This window comes from Opisthocomus hoazin, chromosome Z (assembly GCF_030867145.1).
Source record: "Opisthocomus hoazin isolate bOpiHoa1 chromosome Z, bOpiHoa1.hap1, whole genome shotgun sequence".
NCBI lineage: Eukaryota > Metazoa > Chordata > Aves > Opisthocomiformes > Opisthocomidae > Opisthocomus > Opisthocomus hoazin.
In genome coordinates, this window is record NC_134454.1 from 25,606,119 (window position 1) to 25,630,591 (window position 24,473).

A 24,473-nucleotide genomic window follows, 5' to 3' on the forward strand; every position below is an offset into this window, starting at 1 on the left:
CTGGACTTGAAAAAAATCAGCTTCTTGTGTAGGAAGGTTCTTTCTGATGAAATTTGCATATAATGATGGGAGTTGCCTTTTTCCCACATCCAAGTTTTTAATCCCTCTATAAATACTCATTTAGAAGTTGTAGCTTTTAAATTGATTTAATGGTTTCTTTTTAAATCAAGGGTGGTTTCAGAATGAGCTTACATTTATTCTTTTCCCTGAGGGAAATCTGAGAAACAGGAATTTCTCCTGAGTTCCTCTTCTGCTGCTGGGTGTTTGCTGTTTGCTTTAGCTGAACCACTGATTCTCAATGTATTGTGTCTGCCATGCTGGCTGGGTGAGGCTCCATGAGGGTCTTGGTCTGGGTTTAAAAATAGCAACAGCAGAGAATGCTGGCTGGCTGGGAATGCTGGGCTGACAGGGTAGGTACCAAGCAGGATCTGCAAACCAGTTGCAGTGGATAAGTGGTAGGTAAGGCAACAAGCAACAAAACGTCGCTGAGCTGGCCAGCCACATGCTTACCGTGTTGGAAGGTGAATCTCAGTCACTCCAGTGCTTATATTTAACAATCTGGCTGCTGATCAGTGACTGAAGTTTACTTACACTGCCTGAACTGTTGAAAGTTGTGTTTGGCTCAAGTGCGAAGCGACTGCATTGCTTGCACATGTCACGGGGCCTGCTGTTACCAGCACAGTCACAAATTGCCTTGCCATTGTGAAAATCATCTTACAGTCTTCAGTTACAGTTGTTGATTGGGGTGTGCTTGCACCTAAATTCCTTGGGACGTAGGAGGATCCTGCCTAGTGTTTGGTGCTGCACAAGTCTCCCTGTCACGGGATAATGTCGGCAGGCTGTGCCAGAATAATGCTGAGGCTGCCAACCGTCATCATAAGGTGCCAGTGAACCAAAGGGCAGACACCACTTCAGCAGGGGCTGAGAGTCCCTGTATCGCAGACGCCAGTCCAGTTCCAGTTCTCTGTGCAGCCAGGAGCTTGTTCTCCCCACAATAATTTAAAGAGTACAACAGCTCTTCACCCTGACTGCAAAACAGGATTTTGGATGCAGTTGAAACAGTGGCTCTGATCCAAAACTTTCTTCAGCCGAGGAGTGACAATCAACACAAGTCCCAGATTGAGCCCCACATTAGTATCCATGTGAAGGGCAACTTTGTTTTTCTGGAATTCTCAGATCTTCTTGTGTTTGAACTGCAGACATGCCCTTTGAAAAACAGAGAGATTTATTTATAATTGGCTAGATTTGCAAGCTTGCTTTATTACATTATTTCCTGCCCAGAGTTTCTTGATACTGAATAGAAATTATTATGAAAACTTCTTACTTCAGGGCATTTCCAGGCTAGCAGGGCTGAAACAGAACCTGTCATTGCTGGTCCAGTTTTATTTCTGGAAAAATCTGCTAACCTGAGCCAGAGTTCAGTCCACAAGGGGAACACATATACACATAACATTCATGCACACATTCAGTGAGTCAGTTCCAACTCCTGTTGTGGAACTTTCAGACTGATGCATTTAAATTATACGTGAGCAGTTGCTCTGCTAACTTGATGACCAGCTTTTTTCTTGTTGTGTCCTGTAAAAATTATTTTGCAAATGTATCTCAGAGTCAGGAGTATCCCTGTTTTTCTGTTTTGCCAACTCACTGTCTGTCAGTGCAGTAAAAGTGGGGGGGGGGGAGTGAACCAAACTCAGCACGAAGTATGGGACTTCAGCCTAAAACGTAATATGGAATCTTTACCTCTGAGCAGAACTGTGGTATCTCATGCCAGAAAACAATGCAGGCGCAGCCAAGTGGGGATTATCTGTTATTATCCTGGCTTTTTGTGGTTAACTTTCTTATGCTAAACTCATAAAAACGATAAAAAATCAACTCACTTTAGAGGTGGTAGAGAACTGGGCAGGGAGTTCATGCTCACCTGTGATTTCCTCACTCTGGTACTGCACAGCTGACATCTTCCATATACTGAGGCACCTCCAGAGCTCTGCATGATCTGCCTTTACAGCTATAAGGGCATTTAACCACAACAGCAATGAGCTTTATAGGAACACCTTTAGAAATATGAAAGAGCTTCATCCAAAGCCTACTGAAATTAGAAGTGCATTTTCTTGATTTTAATGGGGTTTGGATTAGATTGTCAGGGAACTTAATAGAGCTGCTTCTGACACTCTGTGCAGTAACAATCTGCAGTTCAAGCCTCTGACCACACTTTAGCAACTTGAAACTCAAAAGATTTCAGTGTGGAAAGTCTGTGCTTCATTACCCTGCTTTAAGGGGAAGAAGCTTAATGTGTAATAGAAATGAGTATGAAAAGTGCTTACTTCAGAACATTTCCGGGCACAACTTGTTGCATTAATCCATTTTCATTCCTGGTAGGGGCTTTCTTCCCAGCCCTTTATGGATTGAAAAAAACTTCATCTCCCTAAACCCCCCAGGATATATTAAGATCAGGACTAGAATGCATTGGAAAAGGAAGTTTCCGTCTCACAGAAACTTCAGAGTTTCAACATTCGTTCAGTTTTCAAACCAAGATGAGGAGTTGACATTTCAAAGCTTTTCAGAGTGAAATATTCCCCAGACCTCTGATTCAAAAATTTCAGTATTTTGTCTTGAACTGTGTCCACCAAACCATTGCTCTGAGCTATAGATTAGAGGTACAATATCCCTATTCACTCCTTTGCCTGCCAAGCTGATCAAGCAGTATCTTCTGAGATGCTGCTTTCAAGACGAGTCCTCAACCACCCCTAGTCAGACAAGTATGCCTACAAGTCAGTGTCTCAGCAGGCTTTTCTAGCTCTGCAGTCTTAGTGAATTTACTTTTCCTGATAGCTGGGTGTCTCCTGGTGTGTTGCATCTTTGGCATCCTTGATAAAAGGCATTCCAAAACCTCCCTTCTGTGTTTTGTTCATGTTATGGGTGGATGCTGAAAGAAACAATTCTGCTTTCCTGTTCCTTGCTAATTCTATACAGATTTCTGGGGAGAAGGTGACATATTTTCACTCATACCTTCATCTTTTGCAGTGAGATCTCTGCAGCTGTGACACAGAGTGAAACTAACTTTGTGGAAACGACATATTCTCGTCTCTACTCAGACAAACCTATGTTTCTTCTACTCATAGAGACAGAAGTTATTATTCTCAGGAACTGTGTATTTTTTCAGGAGCACTTTAATATTTCTTTGTCTGATCTTTTGCTTTCATAAGAATCCAGCCTATATGATGTTTTCACATAAGAGCTACTAAAAAGTGATATAAGAGATCTGGAGTAGTGTTTTCCATTTTAAAGCATCAGTGACTCCACTGAAAACATGACCGATCTTTTTACTGAATGTAATTACCTCCAAAAGATGGAAAAAGGATTTCCCTAGGTAGTGAAGCAAAAAAAATAAGAAAAACCAATGAACTAGGGAATATTTTTTTTTTTCAGGCACTAGTTAATCACTCATAAGGGTTTTTAATGAAAACTTCATACACATTCTGAAAGCTCTGGGTATCTATTAAGAGAGATATTCTAGCAGAGTACAGCATAAAGCTCTGCAGAAACCTTGGGAAGAAATAGAAAATTTATTTAATTTTGTGAAAATTCCTAACAGCATAAAATTATCTGAGAGACTACCAAGTACAGGAAGATTAAAACACACTTTGTACATAATACATATGCTGTGGTGTTTACAAGATGTCTCCATTTTTCTCATACTTCCATTTGAAATACAGCATTTCAGTAAAAGAATTATTTTTATGCCTTACATCTCAAAAAGAGCAAGGAACTTCAATATAACTTCCTTTGACACCTGAGATTTTCCTGGTGGTTTCCTCTACAGGTTGTGACCTAGCTCCAAAATGCTCAATTTATTAATTAACTTTAATCAGAGTACAGCCCATGGCAACATGTGAGCTGATGATTCATAAAGTTAAAAAGGCCTTAAAGTAATGAAGGTTGGTTTTGAAATTCGTTGCCTCATACCTGGATCCAGCCCTTTTCACATCCAGGCAGTTCACATGTTCCTTTCAAAATAGGCAAAGGCATGGAGGTTTGGATACCACTCTAGACTGAACCATTGAGCGAACATGAAATACATTCTGAGCAGATGTGAAAGGAAATTCCAGCCTTTCCTCTGATATCTGGGTTCCTCAGCAGGACCCTTCTCGCTGTGGGTGCTAGTGAGCTGTAATATGCTTGAAGCAAATTGATCTGATTGGTAGGCAATATGTCATACAGTTTCCAGATCATGCAAGTTATGTTTTTCACATCTTATGTATATCGAGACATTCATAAAAGTTAAAGCAAATCAGTCTGTGTATATCAAAGGTGGTTCAGCTCCTATAGGGGTATTCTTATTCACAAAAAAATAGACTGAGATCTTACATGGTATCACTGATATAATTTATATATCTGTACTTGAAAGCTCTGTATGGAGTAGTCACAGACGACAAGATCTTATCTTTGCTTCAGCTATCTAATTGTTATTTGTCATGTGTTTCATGGTGCGATAAAATATCTCTTGTGGTCTTGGTATGACTAGGTTTTCAGGCAAAAGTATCATTTCTATGTGACTGTTACTCCATTAGCCTTCATTAATTCTCCTAAAGACATCATAATATAATGCAGAATCATAGGAGACTGACCTCGTTCTGACCCAATAGAAATGGGTAAAGTCAAAGAAATAGAAATTTGATGATAGCTTTCATCAAGCCTGAATCTAAACCTACAATAATTTAAGTTAACTTAATTATACTATCAATATGACAGATAACCAAGGAAACTACTATTGTGCCACTAATAAAATAATGATGTTAGAAATGAGAAATGAATTGCTAAAAGTAAATACTGTGTATTAGTCAAAGCCTGCATTTTCACAGGCAAGTGAAGAGAAAGTGTCAAACCCCAAAATACATCTCACCCTAGCAGAGATCTGCAATTCTGCATATGTAGATTTGCACAATTAAGGAATATTAGTCTGAATGTTTAGGTGGGCAAGTTACACGTGCAGCTTTTATGAGCCTAGATGATAACTGCTGTATTTGCTCTTATCAGTTTCTAGAATCCAGCTCTCCGATGTAACTGAAACTCACAGACACAGGAAAATTTAAAGCTGAAATAAGCACTTTATTTAAAATTCCCTGTGTTTATATATACTCTCTGTTTAGCTAAGAGTCTTAGCACAAACTCTTTAGAAGTAGAATTCATACACAAATATTTTTTCATTGCTTATTTTGCACGCCAGAATGCTAGAAGGCCTTTCACTTTCTAGTATATATAAAGATAATTATAACATTGTATGGACTTGCTTAATTTCTTGAATTTCAATTATTTATGTACAAAATTCATAACCTGCATGCAGAATTCAAAGTTCAAAGAAAAAGCCTACATTAGCACTGTGCTAAATAAATTTATATTCCATTTTTTTAATTTTAAATGTATTTAATGATAAATATGTATTTGATTCTCCTGGGAACTATATGGGGTTTTTGCAAAATGAGAAGCTTAGTTTATCTGTTCAAGTTTTAAAATTTTGTAGCAAACAGTTTACACATAAGCATGAAGCCAGTGGCAAAGCAGGTAATTGCATTTCTGACTTTCAGTTCTTTTGTTTTAATCATTCCTTCCTTCTTTAGCAGATCTTTAACAATGTCTGAATACAGACATTGATAATGTGGAAAGGGATTATTGTTAAACATAATTAAACCATATAGTTTTCCCAAATGCATAACGGGTAAAATTTCACTGAGATCTCAACCATGTTACTATTCATCTGTGCTGCTCTTTACTTTTATCTATCTGTCTGCTTCCTATCTGTCTTCTTATCTATTTCAGATGTTTTTCTTTGTGAAACTCTAAGAAGTGTGATCTCTGATAGGACTCTGACCAAGAAGTGTTCACAAGGCCCTAAAAAAACAACCTCCAACAATGCTCTTTTCTTTCTCTGGACTGCAAAAGCCATTGAGTACTAACCTGCTCACTGTCTCAAGTCTGAATTCAGTTCAAATTCCTAGCCAGACTTGCTCAGCCTCTTTCATTGCTGAGGTACTTTATGGCCCTCTAGAGATGCTGAGAGAGAGATATGGTGGTAATTTGTTGCAGAGATGGATGGAGCAGTCAGTCAGTAGGTGCTCACGTTGAACTGCACCTCTTTCTCTCTTGCCAGATCGTTGGCTGTGACCGCCAGCTGGGAAGCACTGTCAAGGAAGATAACTGTGGGGTCTGCAACGGCGATGGGTCCACCTGCCGGCTGGTTCGAGGCCAGTATAAGTCCCAGCTCTCAGCAAATAAACGTAAGCTGACCCTTCTGGTAAAGTGCCATCTTCCCCTCTTAGCGAAATACATGTTTCTTGCAAGCCAGAATTCACCCCACTCTTTCTTGGGCAGTTGAATGACTACGGTCAGCCTGGTTGTCCCCACAGTTTGTTCCCTCTTGGGTTAAATCAGGCTTGCTAAGAGTGCAGCTCTGGCTGTGGGGGTAGACAGAATATTGTGGAAATGCATCACCAATATATTCTCCATCTCAGCTAACTAGTTGGGAGGAGCGGAAGAATGAGGAGAGTTGGCTCTACCCACACTGCTATGGCTGTATTAGCTGTCTAGGTGTAAGGCTCAGCCCACGCTGCTCTGAACAGAGTGGTTTATGCTGCTCTGTGGCAGAGGGGAACCCTGGGGTGATGGTGGTGTCAACCTGGCACAGTGCTCCCTCCAAGACCTGCAGCCACAGCATGTCTGGCTGCATGCTGAGCATGGTGACTCCATTCAAGGATGGACTGAGGGTGTCTCAGTTGTCAGGAGGTGCCTACATGGGTGGATATCGACAGACACAGGCTTTCCCGCACACTGTCTGAGTCAGCTTCAACTCAGAATGGTAAAGTAGCATCAGCATGCCCCAGTGACAGGGTTAGTTTGTCCCAGAGCCCAAACAGGCTTTTCAGCCTGATTACAGCACCACAGATGGTGGAGCTATAAAAGTTTTGTGATGACATATAGGGCATGTCTGCTCAATCTGAAGGAAGGGAAAAAAGGTAGATGTACTTTCATGCTTGTGTAGACTTACCTAAGGAATCCTGTGTGCTAGTCTGCAAGCCTGCCCCCAGCCCTACTCAGCAGCATTCGAGTTCAGTCAGACCAGCTCTACCATTCTGGAGCACTTTTTCCAGTGCTGAATAGCATATGACCTAAAAGATCCAGATAGCAATGTAATATCTGCCGAAGAATGTGTGTGTACACTTGTAGGTTCCCATACAGATAACATCTAGCTTCTGTGAGGAGCAGTGAGAGGTGCTTTTTACAAAAGCTTCTCTCTGTCAGAGAACAAATGCTTGGATATAAGGCACAGCACACAGAGCAGTAGTTAGCACAGTGCACCTCTGGGTCTGTGTTTGCTAACCAAGAGGGAGAGAGTAGAAGGAAGAAAAAGAGAGAGGAGGAAAGGACAAAGGGAAGAAGAGGGGGAGGGAGGGAGGGAGGGAGGGAGAGAGAGAGAGACAGAGGAAGGAAGCCAGCCAGGCAGGCAGGCAGGCAGGCAGGCAGGAAGGAAGGAAGGAAGGAAGGAAGGAAGGAAGGAAGGAAGGAAGGAAGGAAGGAAGGAAGGAAGGAAGGATACAGAGAAAGGGAGAAATGGAAAAAGGGAGAAATGGAGAAAGGGAGAAAGGGAGAAAGAGAGAGAAAGAAAGAAAGGAAGATGGAAGGAAAGAAGAAATAAGCAAAGGAATGCACCGAGGAATGAAAGGAGAAAGAAAAAATGAAAGAGAGAAAGAAAGAGAAAAAGAGCAAAAAGACAGAAAAAGAGTGAAAAGAAAGCAAGAAAGTAACAAACTATTTTGTATGAAGGAAGGAAAGGAATAATCCTCATAAAAGTTCCACTGCTGAGGCAAAAATGCACATTAGAGGGCAAAGGAAAAATTCACAAAGATTTAGGAATGGAATTTCACCTCATTGTTACTGTTCCTGGAATGATTGTTACACTTTCTGTAATGTGCATGAACAGATTCAGAAATCTCCAGGCAGCTTGAGACATGATAGCATTTGTGAACTTTTTGGCAAACGTCTTTTCCTGTAGGAATAATTCTTTTTTTTTTAGCTTTGTGGTAAAAAGGTACTCCTCTCTTTTCTACCAAGGATAAAGACACTGATATATTATGCACAGTACTAAAATTTTAATATAATAGAGTTCCTACTCCCAATGGAGTAGGATAAGAGTGCTGTGTAGGCAGAAGAGCAGATGGCAGAGAATATAGTCTTAGAGTGAGAAAACTGTGAAAAAAGTGTTAGAGAATGATTGTCTGGGCACATTTGTATGCAAATAATAGGTATACAGAACTGAAGTAGATAATCAGATTTTTAATACACTGTGTATAAGCCACGTGGCATTATTTTCTCCCCAGTTGTAGACATAAATGTTGTTATGCAACATAGTACGAATTTCGAATATATCAAAAGCAAGTGCTCCTTTAAATAGGCTTTTTACAATTGCAGAGGTGCACTTACAGATCTCCTTCACATGTGTGAATTAATATGAATTCTTTTTGACATTTGCTTCCAAAAAGTTTATGTACATGCGGTGAAAATTTGAGATTTTAAATGTAAAAATCTTTTAAAAATCTACTTTGTGTTTATTTTCTGCATTTATCCTCCACAACACTGTTTAACTACCTGTCACTTTGGCACTTTGTCTGTGTCAGCATCTTACTTATTTGTCACTGTAAACATACCTACATAAGCATATCTAGCATCAGGGCCTGATATATTTTCTGGAATGACTGCATAACTTTTGGCTAGTCAATAGCTTAATCCCAAGTTACCTCTATAAAACAATCCTTGTTTCTCAAAAATTATGTCTATTTATCCATGGTATGAGCAAGGCATTAAAAGCCTATGTAAGCCTAACTGCTGTGCAATGTAAGAAAAATCAGAAGGCGCGCATGCAGCAATGACCAGATATCAGTGGAACTATTCTATGGGCTCACTTGGGATATTTATTTGCCTAACAGAGCACACCATTCAATTTTGAGGACTGTGCTAGGGAAACTGGACAGTCACCTTTATTCTAGCACTTTCCCAGTAATTTCTGAAGTTGTTAATATCTCAAAACCATGCCAGACACAGTCCTGAGTGCATCATACTGAAATAATTTTCTCTTGGTGCTCATATCCTGTTCCCTTCTACATGCTGTTTATATCATGCAAAGGCATAGGAGAAGGATAATACTGGAAAAAAATTCATAGAGCTTTCAAACACTTAGCACTTACTACAGAAACAGTTTCCTCAGTATTTATAGAGGTAGTATACATCTGCCAGAGGCCCCAGAAACAGAACTATAGTAGGGCAGGAGGCAATGGGACATTGAATTCTCTCCTACATTTTTAAGCAAAAGGAAGCACCTGTGTCTATGCTTTTGTTTGTATTTAAAAAAAAAAAAAAAAAAGAAAAAAAAAAAGAAAAAAAAAGTACAAAAGACTTCATTCATTCCAGAAGTATCCTTTTCTCTTAATCCTAAGCCTGGGTGGTTCAATATTTCAAAGTCTATAGAAAGTGAATCTTCCTTTTTTTTATAATATCTTTTTTTGGAAAGAGTGTATGTGTCTTCCTATTGAGATATTGAGATGACCTGTATTTAAACAGGCTTCTTTGTATTCATCAAGGAGCTAGAGAGCTGATCCCATAAGTGGTGGGTGAATTCTGTGGATCACCTTGTGCAGAGTCAGTATTTCTCTAAAAAAGGATTGACATCTACTAGTGAGATGATAGATTATTTTTAAAAGAGAATTGTAGAAATTGCTATGCTGAGGTAGAATAGATATTTACCTGATTACTCTTGCCTTCGTTGTCGAAAATAGATGCAATTCCAGATTTCTGTTGAATATCAGTAGTAACGGGGAAATAGAAACAACTCCATTTTTCATCATGAGAACTGACAGACCATTTGGACAAAATCCAGATTTAAAATCCAAAACCAGAAGAAACCGATATCTCACAGGAATCTGATGTATGTACCTGACATGTAACCTTTGCCTCAATCCTTGCTCTTTCTACCACAGCCCTGGGCCACTGTCTGTCAGTTATCTGGGACTCTCCCTTGCCTCCCTACGCATCTTCTCTGGAGATAACCAACAACCCAGTAACACACTTGGTGCCTTTTTTTCAGAGTGCTCCACACAGCTGCTCCACAATCTGCCCCTCTGCTTATTGTTGGAGGGAGCTGTAACTAAATATGACCATGCTTACTTTTATATGTCTCTTCACAGGAAATGTCTCCTTCTTATCACTGTTAACTTCAGGAAATTATCCTTCAGTGCCTACCACTTCTGCTTTGTGAAAGCAGGAAGCACCATGATAAGCATAAATCCCACCGAGCTTTGCATTTCACATGAAGTGTGCTAGGATTTCAAGTGGAGAGCAACGACAAGATCAGATGAAATATAGTCCTAGCAGTACCCTGGGGCAGAAGAGACATGCTAAGGATATATGATATATAAGCTTGTGTGATCTTTAAACTGTCCACTTTTTCTGTGACAGATCAACGAATCATTAACTCTACAGGACGGAGCTCATATGTGAGAGACAGTCAAATATAATGTCATGGGACTGTCTTTAAATTAGACTTGCAAAAAGACCATAAATATTTTTTGAAAAATTGAAGTTATTGTTTTCGCAGACTCATTCCAATAAATGTGATATATATTCAGCAGAATGATATGTCATACTCATGGCTTTTGTTGCCCCAAATGGATTAAATATATTTATCCTACTGGGTATCTTGAATATGAGTGCCAGAATGCTACCAATAAAACCAGCAGATAAATATCAGTATCTCGTGAATTTTGTATGACTTTAATATTTGTCTTTTCAAATAGAAAAATTGAATTCTGTCTAGAAATGAAAGGTGTCTATCTTTGCTAATCGATGTGATATCAGAGAATTAATCTGATATCAATCTTTTTAGCAAGGCCTATTGTGACTGCACAAGGAGTAACGGTTTTAAACTAAGGGAGGGTTAGACTGGATATAAGGAATAAATTTTTTACAGTGAGGGTGGTGAAACACTGGCAGGGCTTGCCCAAAGAGGTAGTGGGGGCCCCGTCCTTAGAAACATTCAAGGTCAAGTTGGATGGGGCTCTGAGCAACCTGATTGAGTTAAAGATACCCATGCTTACTGCAGTGGAGTTGGACTAGATGACCTCTCAAGGACCCCTCCAACCCAAAGTATTCTATGATTCTATGTGTATGAGCAGAGTGTGTCGAACAGAGTTTAACCCCAGTGCTACAGAAGTCTTCGGTGACACTGAAATTTCTGGATAGGTTAAGGAAACATATTAAATCAGATTTTGAAAATGGAGACAAGATTCAGAAGAGCCTGGGCACATAAAAGGCTTTACGTCCATGCAACTCCTGCGACACTCAGAAATTTATGGGACTGCCTACATTTGCCCCCTCACTTCTGAGATATTAAAGGCCACAAAAGTATGGATATTTCATCCCATAAAGCTCTCCATTATAAAAGTGTCAGAAATTCCTACATTGTATGACTGAATTTAAAATTTAAAAAGGTTTCAGTTCACTTTTTTGAGATATTACAGGTTTGGATGAATGAATGTGCTGTTTAAAAGTTGTCACTGTTTCTTTTTTTCCTCTTTCTGTTGCCTTTCTTCACTTTTTGATGTAAAATGACAACATTAATAACTATTTTGCTGGTAGCTGAGAATCCTGATTTAGCTAGGCTGGAATAGTTTTCCCAGTTTGGTCGGGTCAGAAACTTAAGGCCCCAGTTCATATGTTTAGATGAATGATAATATGCTTTTATTGGCTGAGTTAGCCTTACCTGACAAAGCAACATACCGCTTTGAGAGCAGAGCTGTAGTTCTTGCTGTGAAGCTAATGAACAGGTAGTGAAAGGGGCTTCATTCCTCACATGTCTACCACCTCCTGAAAAAAAATCCTATCAGGCAAGCATACTTTTTCTTTCCCAACTTCCAGTTGTAGGAGAAGGAGGTAGAAAGCACAGGGAAACGTGAATGAAGAACCTAGGCTTCCTGGTTAGTCCAGATCAGCGTTCTCTGGGCACCCACTCTGCGACCTAGGCATGGAGTTGGGCACATTTTCTTGCATTATTCCACACCTTTCCTTCCTGTATCCCTTCAGGACATTACTGAGGTTGCAGCCTCTTTAGAAATGCTGACCTAACTAACTTTCACAGCAGCATGTGACCTACATGCTAATTCATGCCTCAGTTTAAATCCAATTTGCAAAGCTCCTAAGGGCTTCATAGGTGCAAGGTCCTGCTCTAAGACCTGGTTACGAGACAGTCTGATGGGCTACTGTTTTTGCAGGGGCTTTCTGTTAGTGGTGTGGAAAGGGAAACAGTATTATAGCACTTCTAGTCATTAAAATACAAATGTGTGAAAGGGAAGGTGTGACAGGGCAGTGGGACTTCATCACATAGCATGGACAGGGTCATGGAGAAGTGGTAGGGTTCAGCTGGGAAAGAGTGAAATGAAGGAATGGGCTGTTCTGGTTAAACATCAGAATAGGCTTGTGCTTCTCTGCTTCACCACAAACACCAATTCAAAAGACTTGGAAGAGGTTTAAGTGGAGTCGTGGTGAAATAGAAAGCTATTAGTTATTCTTGAAATCCAGAAATGGTTGTGAAGAGGTTGAGAATAGAGAAAAGCAATAGGTTAGTGTTCTTCTATGTAAAAGGTTCTTACCACATTTAACAAGTTCTTTTTTCAGCTTTTAAATGTTCTCTCATAATTCATAGGGTTGTTTAGTTGGTCCAAAAGTTTTTCTTTTGACTGCCTTGTAAGCAGCTATTTCACTGTTTATTTGGAAACAGATGTGAATTTCTTTGCATATTTACTCCATACTTTTTTGCCTTCCCACAGTAGATGATACAGTGGTTGCTATTCCTTATGGAAGCAGGCAAGTTCGTCTTGTGCTGAAAGGACCTGACCACTTATGTAAGTAGAAAAAGTTAGAGTACATTTGTTTAAGAAAGCCTTGCTAACCTGCAGTGCTCTGTTTACACTGTGGTGTCTGGTTTCACTCTCTCAGATTATTGATTTCGACACAGGGGTGAGTCCCGCCCTCAGAAGCTCTCCTTGGACCCAGTTACACAAGTGGTACATGCTTTTTTCAGAGCAGAGCTTGGCCAGCACTGCAGAATCCTTTGCCCCTCTATAATTTTTCAGCCATTTCTGTTTGCTTATCCTTTGGCTGCCTTGCTTGGTGCCAAGCGCTTTTGTTCAAAATTAATAAAATACATCCCACTGAGTGAAGAAATATTGAGGACAGTAAAGTATAAGCTTCCCTACAGCTGAGCTTAGCCATAAAGCTACTCATGACTTTAACATGTTTCTCTTCTGATCTGTCTCACTCCTGTAGATGCACACATACGTACACACATGCATGTGAACACACACAAAAAATCACAGTCAAAAGATCAGAAATCACATGCACACGTCAAACCGTACTCCTTAGTAGTGATATTGCTACAATGAGTTAAGTCCACTGAGTGCTGCTAGCCCGTCACTTGGTGGCTATAGCACTTCCCTAGTTCTTCTGACAGGCAGCTGTTTATCCCAGCAGCTGTGTATACATGTTCTCTGGGAGAAGAGTTGCAAGATTTAAGAATATGCTGGGACACCTGAAGGCAAATCCATTTCTTTCATGACTAGAAACTCCTTGTACCCCTCTCTCTTAGCTTCCAATGCAGTAGCTACTCACAAGCGCCCAGTATTTTCATAAGCAGCAAATGAACACTAGAGTGTTGGTAAATGGGATTTACTGTCAGGAAAAAAAACAAACTGTACTGCATAAACTCTCAGAAGCACAAATTTTTGTAAGAGAAGTCAGGATCCCCTTCTCCTTTTCCAAAAGGTAATAGGAGTTTCCTGCAGCACAAAACAGTTAGAATCCTCTATGCTTGTCAGTGTAAGTACAGACATTAGTATCAGCAAGGAGGGGAAACACCATTCCCATTTTTTCCATGTTTCTTTCACCCAAAGAGCTTCTAATGAGTGGCAAAATAAAGTGAGGTTTATCAGTCCTGTTCTGTATCTCACTGCTTGTGTTGAGAAAGTAGTGGGCATGCTATAACCTTTGAATAGTTCTTTAGATTTAGGGCTTTGGATAAAGACCAGCAAATTACAGGTTATAAACTAAGAAAAAATATATTATGTTTTTCTTAAAAGTGCAAATGCTGCCTGTACTTCAGTTTTAAGTAGACCTTTGGGAATTCCTGAGCTGGTCTGATATGGTTTTTACTTTCCCAGGAAATTATTTGCACTTTTCCTTTCTCTCCTGTCTTCTTTCTCAGCATAGATGTTCTCTTCCAACACTGAAAAATTTCACACATGGATTAATTTTTCAGTGAAATTAGGCTATAAGACAGCTTCACGAGAAATGAGATTTTAGCAGAAGGGATTGATCTAAAGCTCTCTTCACTCAGTCCATATCACATCTCAGGAAAAAAAAATTGAATCAGCTAGGTCTGCCTGAGTCAGTGATTGAGTTTTAGATTAAATGCTCTGTGTAAATATGAAGAAGTCCAAATACATGTCTTTCTTGTTTCAGATGTCTCCATGAATCTTTCACCCTTGAAATGTTTTTATATATGTATGAGCTACAATCAGTTGGGGTAGGGGGGAGGGAGTATTTTGCCCTGTGAACTTTGGTTCTGGGAGAAGTCAACAGAAGGCAAATTACATATACACAAGTCTTAAAACCATCCTTGTCCCTGATACATGCAGCCTGGTCCAGAAATAAATGTGTGGGCAAGTGCATTACAAAGAAAGAGACTGGTCTCACTGGAAGCCAAAGAATCCATTAACACAGAGAAAATTCTTAGTGTACTGCCTCAGCAACTTCCTTCATGAATTAATTCCCATGATCCATCCTGAAAAGACGTCTAATGACTGCAATTATCTTTTTTCCCCTAATTAACAAGTTAATATGTGTTAATAAAAACCTTTCACTGTCTCTGAAAATATAATTCCATCACAGATTAGTAGTATGTCTCCGTCTAATTCAGATTTTGCCTTAGTGGCTTTTCTGTGTGGGAGAAGATTTTGTCCATAATTTCACGAATGCACATCAAAGGATTACAGCTTTGCAATCGTTCATGTTGAAATGCGTTGTCACTTTGAAATAACTACATTGTAAATCATAATCTGGAGTTGATGGGAAGGCTAGATAAACGATGGAAGAGATCTACTTTCTGACTGTTGATTTCCATGTAATAAATGATTTAATAGTTTATTACGATTTAACGATCAGAAGCACCTGCTACCAAACAGTATCTGAGTTAATGCCTACTTTTTGTGAGCTTTGAATGCAGAAAAAGCCAGAGGGAGAGCTCTGGAGGGTTCAGCACTTGCCTTCACTTCCTACACTGCTGGGATATATCAGACCGCTTCCGGAGAGGAGGCAGGACTGCTGTCATACTGATCTTTCTTTCCTGGGTGTCTTGTTTTCAGTTAATTGTCTACCACAGCAACATGTGGTTAGTGACCCACTTTTGAACTGCAAGAGAGAACCGCAACTCAACAAAACCAGCACTCATGGGAGAAGGTCTGAGTCAGCCTCAGAATAGGAGCATGACTTACTGAGAGTGAGTTAAACAACAGCAAATATGCCTAACTAAGAATGGATTAATACGTCTGGAAGAAAGTAAAAACACAACCTACGGGTGAGGAGGTGAAGGCAGAGATAGAAATCTAAGGATAGAACAAAGCTAAAAAGCAGATGGAGAATAAAAAAGAAAAGGAATTTATGGGAATGTGAATAAACTGTGGAAAAGAACATAAAAGTTGCATTATCACTCATTTAGGAGTCAAATCTGCACACCACTGTTTTGTGTTGGTTTTCTTTTTGTACTGTCGCTTACTCATATTTCAAATTATAATGCTCTAGTTTCCTGTTGATTTGTTTGTATTTGTCAGATTTGGAAACCAAGACTCTCCAAGGTGTGAAGAGTGAAAACAGCCTCAGCTCCACAGGCTCCTTCCTTGTGGACAATTCTAGCATCGACTTCCAGAAGTTTCCTGACAAGGAGATATTAAGAATATCTGGGCCTCTCACTGCAGACTTCACTATCAAGGTGAGGATTATCGGTCATTGACATCTTAGAGTGACACAAAGTAAGACAAGATGCATTAGACAGGGGAAAGAGATTTTTCTAGATCTTAATTTTCCAGCAGACACTTACCACAGAGCCTAGTCCAGGCTAGCTCTTGAACTCTACGTGAAATTCTTTGTAGTTAAATATCAGAAAGCCTCACTGGACACTCCTCAGGAAAGAGACTGAGTTTGTGCCAGGAAAGGCATACCAAGTGTGTGCCCTGCAGAGAAAAGATGAACCCATTACAAGAAAAGGCAGTTTACTTTCTGTTTATGGTATTGAGGTACGTATAAATCAAGGACGTGCAGCTTGCTTCATCTATGACAAGTAAAAGAAAGAAACTCTGTGACTTTGGCCCATAATTTGTGGGATTTATACTAGTGTAAGTACATGGAAGACTATAAGGGAGTGGAGAATGAGATCCCTGAGCTCCAGCATAAATGGGATGACTTTGCTTGAGAAGCCATGGTGTCGTTTTGAAGTTCTGCTTTGTGTTGCACTGGCAGTAAGAATAAAATTGTTTCCTCCCATTAGAGCATTTCTATTCTTTCAGGTAATATAAAACACATTGCTGGAAGCAATGCACACATTCTGTAGGAAAACACACATATAAAAAATGAACATTTGGGAATTACAATAACATAAATCCTTTTTCAGTAGGGCCAAGGAACTTGAAGGATTTCAGCTGTAAAACTGTAAAACTTGTATCATGTCCAGGACTACATAAATTTTTCACCATGGGCCCCAGAGGTGGATGACATTCGCTTTAACCTAGAGCTGATGGCAGCTAGAAGTTTGAACAGTGAACTGGAAAATGCGAAAAGTGATTGGGTTGGGTTAAGATGGGCTGGGGAGGAGTGGGTTATCTCAGGAAGTAGCAGAGCCCTGTAGACTGTCCCCTACCCATCTTGGTATGTTAACACTACAAAAAGCAAGCTGAAATTATCAGGACTGGTTCACAAGCAGAAGCCTAACCTGAAGAATGCACTCCTTTCACTTTGAAGGTCAAAATGAAAATAACTTAATAAAACAGATGTTGGTCAACTCAAAATGTCTAAACCACTTGTATCTGTATAACAGATGATATCCAGATGATGAACATCGGTGCGATGTGAACACCGTCACTCACTTTGCATTATTTGTTCTGTCTATGGGTTTAAGGCAGCCTGGTTAGTTCAAACAGACCTGTTGGGTACAGCTGGTCATACAGACCAATGGCCCTGAAATGGTAACAGGAGGGTTGGGCTGAGTTCCTGGTATTTCCACTGTTATATTTTATGACAGGGAAAATACCTTTATCTGTTGGTGCTCGTATTTCCCTCTCTATCAAAGCAAGGTAAGAAGCACTGGCTAAATCGAAGGTAGTACCCTACCTGTATGATGGCTGTCTGGACAATATGAGTCTACAATATGGGCAGAACAAACACTGGTGATTTGACATTAAACTATTTTAGTAGTTCTGCTATGTGTTCGCGCCTTTTGAAAGTCAGAGTAGCATGGCTCAGCATGTGTTAATTTGTTGATGTATTTGTTGTCTTAAGTGGATACAGAAAAATGCACAAACGAAACCCCTGTCCATACCTGTAGGATCTTCTGTAAGGTTAGCAATAGATTTTGCCTTGGATCAGACACTTAAAAATTCCTTGCATTTGATCACAGTTTTTTGATAAACAGCTATAGAAGGTAATTTAGGTATTACTTCACGCAACAAAGATATTATTCTATAACATTTAATTATTTTTCTAACAAAATATTTTAGCTTCTGGATATTTCATTTGTTAGGTTTTGTTGGGTACAGGAGGGTACCTGCAAATACAGCTAATACAGGAGTCCTGCTTCACTCATGTTTCTGTTACAGAGAGGAACTAGTTTCAGATACCGAAAGAAAAAATGAATGAAAGAAATCAAGGTTACCCTCTGCCTGTAGACCCTCCTTCTTGACCCTCAGGTTGCATATGGGCTGTTGTGTCTAACAACTCAAATTAGACAGTCTTCAGGAATTCCTATAGACATTTTTGTGCTATATTTGCCCTTTTGACAACATTTAGCTTGCGGGATGAATGCCACAATGAACTATACGCTGCGTAAAACAAGGAATAATCTCTTTTAAACCCTTGATGTGACGTTGTCACTGATTCCTTACGGTTTTCCCACTATGAGAAACAGGAAATTATTACTACTGTTTACCCCCTTTCTCCATTACTTCTATATTTGAGATCTCTGGCATCATAATTTGCCTTTTTTGTAGTGTGCTACTCTCTTTAATCTTTACTTTTATCAAAGATGGCCATACAAGGGTTATCTTTATTTTCATTCTCTGTCCTTTTTCTGTTCCACTATGGCTACATATTCATATTTTTTATAATATACATAAATATGTGATTTGTGACTAATATTAAATATATAAATGTATATTCTGGAAATATCCATTTCCTATAAATAAATGTGTATTTAATAAAATGTAATAACATTATTTAATATTTATTTAATATAAATAGATTTTTATGTGATATATAAATATACATGTTGATAAAGAGTGAACTACACATAATGATCAGGACAAAAGTGTATTCTGCTTGGCTGTGTAATGTCTCCTTTTTCCTTGCTCTTCATAATATTCCATTAATCTTTTTATTTGGTATGCACACCGAGCTGATATTTTCAGAGGTATGCCTATAACAACCTTACTACCATTCTGAATAGTGGTAGCTAATGTGGAGGACATTTTTATGTATAATTAGCATATCTAATTAATTGTTTTCTCCCATGGGCATTATTTCTTTTTGACTGAACTTCAATTTAGTCTGCCAAATCTTTAAGTGGTTTCACAGACAGCTTCATTTTTAGCTACCATTCATAATTTTTTTCATTAGCAAACCTGGTCAGCTCATGGTTGACTTTTTATGCTGTTCACCTGGGGGGTCTGGCTAACAACTCACGCCCTACTACAGATCCCTGATGGATATCACAGGTCCTTCATCCATTGCAGAACAGGTTATAGGACTGTTCCGTTATCCAGTCCTTAGTTCATGGGAGGATCTTCTTAACTCACATGAATTTTGTCTAGGACATTTGGTGAGGGACCTAGAAGAAAACTGGTACCTAAGCTGCCTTTGTCAGTGTCCCTCATGAACCTTTGGCAAAGCAAACCGCAATGCTTGGAAAACATCACCCTGCTCAGGGACCCATCTTTGAGTTCTGTTGTTGATTTTTATTCTACCTACTGACCCCATAACAGAGGTAGAGATTATTGGTCTGCAGTTTCATGCATTACTCATGAAGTCTTCTAGAAAATGCTGTTACAATTTTCTATTTTCCTGTGGTTTAAACAATAGCTTGTTCATGAAAATAGGCGAAATGTGATCATACGTGATTTGCATTCCTGCGCTCTTCAAAGAGTACATGAAAGTATGGATGGATGATGTTTGCATGTGGAGAAGTGTGACTTTTAATCTTACAGACTTCTGTAAAATACTGCTGATCTAAAATCTGCCATCAAGTTTTAGTGTGAGGAAATAGAGACAGTTTTTTTAGACATGTTAGTTTCTATTCCTCTGAGAAATTACTTTCCGTAATTTTTCTTTTTCTGTAACATTTTTCTGATACTATGTGTAAATTCTCTAAGTCTATCTATTTCAAAAATAAGTCAGTTTTAAGTACTATGAAGCTTTGGAGCTGGATTGGTTCAGTTTTCATCATTTTAAATATTTTTTTGTGGGAAACATTGCCTTCTTATTTTGCTAATTGTATTTTTGTAGAATATTGATCACAAGAGGATCCTATTTTTTAACATTAATTTCTTCGGTACTGCCATGATTAAATTAAGGTTAATAAATATTCTGCAGTGGGGATTAAGGTGTCTAGCTCAAAGGTGAATTCTGTTATCTTGAGATCATGTTGGTAGTGGTGAAATCGTCTTTCCATAGATGAGTGGAGTGTTACTGGGGGTGTCCATAGAAGAGATGCAGTAGGGCTGGTTTTGATGTATTTAGGGTTGCCCTTTGTTCTGTGGAAGAACTTTGGTCTTCTGATTTGGGAAGCTTCTGCTTTTGTTGCACATAGTGGTGGATTCTGTACCGATTATCATAGCTGTCACAGCTGATACAGCAGGCTCTGTTGCTGCCACCTGTCCTAACCAGTCCATTGCACGATTTTTCTCTTGAACAATGGAATCTGAGAAAAGGTTGGAACCTTCTAGCTTTCTACTTTGGCTTTGTGAGAAATTCAGTCTAAAGGCTTTTTAACAGTCATCCAAATCACGTAAAGGAACACAGCTTAATCCAAGAGTGGGGCATGATGAACAAGTTCAGTTCAGAGAAGCTTTGTAAAGCGTGTAAATTGGTGATAATGAAATTTCACAGTGATTTCTCTGGCTGATTTAGAGGCTGAATTAAGAAGAAACAGGAGGAGCTGTCTTTCATATAAAGACAACCCCAAAAACAAGCTGATCCAGTACAGGACTATCACGACCAAAAGACAAGAATGCAGAAGTGGACAGTAGACACATTCCCTGGAGCTCAAAGGCAGATCTCCTTTCGGCATTCCAAGGGAAATAAAAGGCAAGGTCAGAGGAGCCATGGCATGGTCCTGTGTTAGACAGTGTGTCTGAAAGCCTTCAGCATCTCCCATGATTTACACTTTTTGTACAGTTTTGGTTATTTTAAACAAGCTTGTAAAATTATTTTCCTGTGACAATGTCTGTCTCCTATTTCTGCTTCATGAACAAATTATGAACAGCAACAAATCTCTTGTACATCCTCCTTCTTTTTCAATGTAAGTATCACTACATACAAACAAGAATATTAAAGCACTCTAAGTGGAGAAAGGAAGGCATTGTACAAAACCTGTGGTTTTACTGACATGAAAAACACAAAATTACATACGCCTCAACCCCAGGTTTTTTGTATGTTACTTAGAAGACTGCGACACTGAACTTCTCATTAATATATCAAGCCAAATGATTTGGCATTTGACACTTTCAGAAAGCATTTGTGATAATAATGTGGAAAAAATCATTAAAACTTTTTTAATAAGCATGATCACATGGAGATAGATCATAATTTATCAGATCAAATTTCAGAAGAAAAACATGGTATGCAAGAATAATTCCTGTTCCCTCTCCCCAGTCTGGGACACACACACACACACACACACACACTAGAAAGAAACGGTGTCTTTTCTCCTCCACCTACGCACACAATTTCATAAAATGAGAACATCTTATAGAATACGCTTTTCATGGAAGCATAGAATCATAGTTTGGAAAAGAACTCTAAGATCATGAAGTCCAACCGTTAACCCAACACCACCATGCCTAATAAACCATATCCCAAAGTGCCACACCTACACTTTTTTTTAACACCTCCAGGGATGGTGACTCAGCCACCTCCCTGGGCAGCCTGTTCCAGTGTCTGACCACTCTTTCAGTAAAGACATTTTTCCTAATATCCAATCCAAATCTCCCCTGATGCAACTTGAGGCCATTGCCTCTCGTCCTATCCCTAGTTACCTGGGAGAAGAGACCAACATCCACCTCACTACAACCTCCTTTAAGGTAGTTGTAGAGAGCAACAAGGTCCTCCCTCAGCCTCCGCTTCTCCAAACAGCCCCAGCTCCCTCAGCCGCTCCTCATAGGACTTGTTCTCTAGACCTCTCACCAGCCTCGTTGCCCTTCTCTGGACACGCTCCAGCACCTCATTGTCCTTCTTGTAGTGAGGGGCCCAAAACTGAACACAGTACTCGAGGTGCAGCCTCACCAGTGCCAAGTACAGGGGCACGATCACCACACTACTCCTGCTGGCCACACTATTCCTGATCCAAGCCAGGATGCCCTTGGCCTTCTTGGCCACCTGGACACACTGCTGGCTCATGTTCAGCCGGCTGTCAACCAAAACCCCAAGATCCTTTTCTGCTGGGCAGCTTTCCAGCCACTCCTCCCCAAGCCTGTAGCATTGCACGGGTTTGTTGTGACCAAAGTGCAAGACCCAGCACCTGGCCTTGTTGAACCTCATACAGTTGGCCTCGACCCATCGATTCAGCCTGTCCAGAGCCTTCCTGCCCTCCAGCAGATAGACACTCCTGCCCAGCTTGATGTCATCTGCAGACTTACTGAGGAAGCACTCAATCCCCTCGTCTAGATCATTGATAAAGGTGTTAAGTAAGACTGGACCCAAAACCAAGCTTGGTCATCACTGCTGGTTATAAACTTCTGATTAAATTTCTCAACCCACCAGGTAAACTCAATGCAATTTTGTAGGCCAGGTCATGTGTTCTTCAGTAAACATAAAGAAATGGTTCAGGCATATGCTGCCAAAATCAAGCATGAAAATGTTGAGCATTGGGGGACTTTTCCTGTTTGTTTTTTTTTATTTGAACGTATCAAATTTGAGGGCCACATGAAAAACAACACAATACAAAGGTGAAGTCATATATTGCAGCCTTTTGGTCACAGGGCTGATCAAAACAATTAAAAAAGATTATACTGTTTTTCTATTCGAATTATCGGTCTGCTGTTTTCATTCAACTTTCTGTAGATACCCCCAAAATCAATACTGCATTTTATAAATCCCAAACATCTCCTGAGCAACAGCTTGTGCCTCTGTTGCACCATCCCAGACAGTGATTTACAAAAGAAATTTAAAAAATCAGGATACAAGTGATGGGTATTTTTCAAGGTCTTTCTCCAAGTTGCTATTCACTTTAGGCTATATGGTTAATTTTTGGTGGGTAGTCTGAGGACTCTAATTTTAACCAACTTTTATAAGACTGGTGACATCTTATTTGAGCTTACAAAGTGATGAGGGCTGCTCTGGTGTTCGGAACACTCCAGACTACCCTGAAGCCTAAAAGAAGTCAGGGTTGATCTCTAGGGCATTGCAATGCACAAATGCAGGGCTGAGTGCTCTACAAGATCTGAGTACTTCTGCTGTCTGCTCTTAATGAATTTAGATAGGATTTTATTTGCAAACTTGCTGAATGATTGCCATTTTTTCTGGTTCAGTGACCTAAGGATGCAAAATTCACTTTTAGTTAGAGGACTAACTGAAGATTCTCAAGTATTGACCATCTCTTTTTGAAGCACTGGCATTTCTCATTGCTAGCAGGGTGTTGCAACTACTTCAGGGGTAAAAAATTTCACCATACTCCAGAGCTGAGTATTTCAATGTGTGGAAGCTGGCCTTGTGCAGCAAAACCAGGACATTTCTTAAAGCATTTAGCTATCAGGTCTCACTTTGAGTTTTGCAAGGCTCGAGCAGCCACTGATGTTTTCTTCTGGATCAAGATCTTTGGTTTAACAAACTGTCGAACAAAATCAAAAAGAAATTTTTGATGGTGGAATCACCATATATTGTTCCTCTTCTGTTTACAGTACTCCTTAAAAAAATAAATGATACCGTGCCTGCTTCTTTCATTTGCTTGTTTTGTATCGTTTTAGCTCATGGCTTTGACTCCTTGTTAATTCTTTCTCACCTATGTTGTTATAATGGCTGTATGAGTAACTTCCACATTAGGCAGGAAAAGATGTACCTCTGTCTTTCTTCTGTGTCAAAACAGACAGATAATTCTGCAGACATGCAGGAATAGTCTGCAGGGAGAGGAACTCTTCTGTCTTCCTTTTTTTTTTAATGTGCACTCTTTTTCCTCTCCTTCCTTTTATAGTAGGCTCTGTGTGAGCTCTTGGTCTGTTCTTCGTGATTCACTGAAGGGCATAGTGCTGAGTAGACCTTCTGAGCTTAAGAATCACTGATGGTCCTTAAAAAACAAAGACGAGAATTCCCCCCAGTGAACATTGTTTCTGCACATTCAGATCAGAGACCTCCCCGAATGGCTTCCAGCACAATAGAACACTTTTCCCAGGAGTGTATGAGGCTTTCAATGAGCCCAGAAAGACCCTTATGAAGTGTGTGATTAATGCACCATCCCCACACAAGGAATTAGATATCCTGTTTCAGACACACAGACTCAAATGATATTAATCCATGCAAAAGGCCTCCCATTTGCTGAAGAAGCTGTATTGCTACAGCTGTACTTTTTTTCCTGTTGGGAATTTACATCACTTTTTACTCTAATTAGAAAAGGGCAGCCTTAGTCTCAGTGGGCCAGATATCTTACAGCCGTCAACATACACTGCAGTATTTTTGCCTTCCTCCTGCTCTTCAGGATACACTTTGATTTGTAACCATGTTTCTGTCCATCTACCAGGGAAAAAATAACAAAAAACCCAGATTGCACTGTTCAGCTCAGTTAGTCATAATTTTGCTTCTGTTTCACAGTCTACTCTTTGATGGTGTCTCTTGAAGTTTGTAAAGAGAGAAGAGGAAAGGCCGATTGAAAAATGGTGTTTCCGAAACAGGGCAACTTGTTCAAAATA

General features: G+C 39.7%; 1 protein-coding gene across 5 annotated transcripts in view; it reads left to right on the forward strand.

Annotated features, from left to right (window-relative positions):
- ADAMTSL1 (ADAMTS like 1) overlaps positions 1-24,473 on the forward strand; it is a 466,061-nt gene that overhangs the window by 320,578 nt on the left and 121,010 nt on the right. For all 5 annotated transcript variants that reach the window (XR_012761943.1, XM_075411537.1, XM_075411538.1 and 2 more), the window contains 3 exons: positions 6,146-6,272; positions 12,867-12,941; positions 15,924-16,081. Coding sequence is in view for 4 of the 5 variants with exons in the window: in XM_075411537.1 (XP_075267652.1) it covers positions 6,146-6,272; positions 12,867-12,941; positions 15,924-16,081 (360 nt within the window). In the remaining variant the exon portion in view is untranslated. The remainder of the gene's footprint in view (positions 1-6,145; positions 6,273-12,866; positions 12,942-15,923; positions 16,082-24,473) is intronic.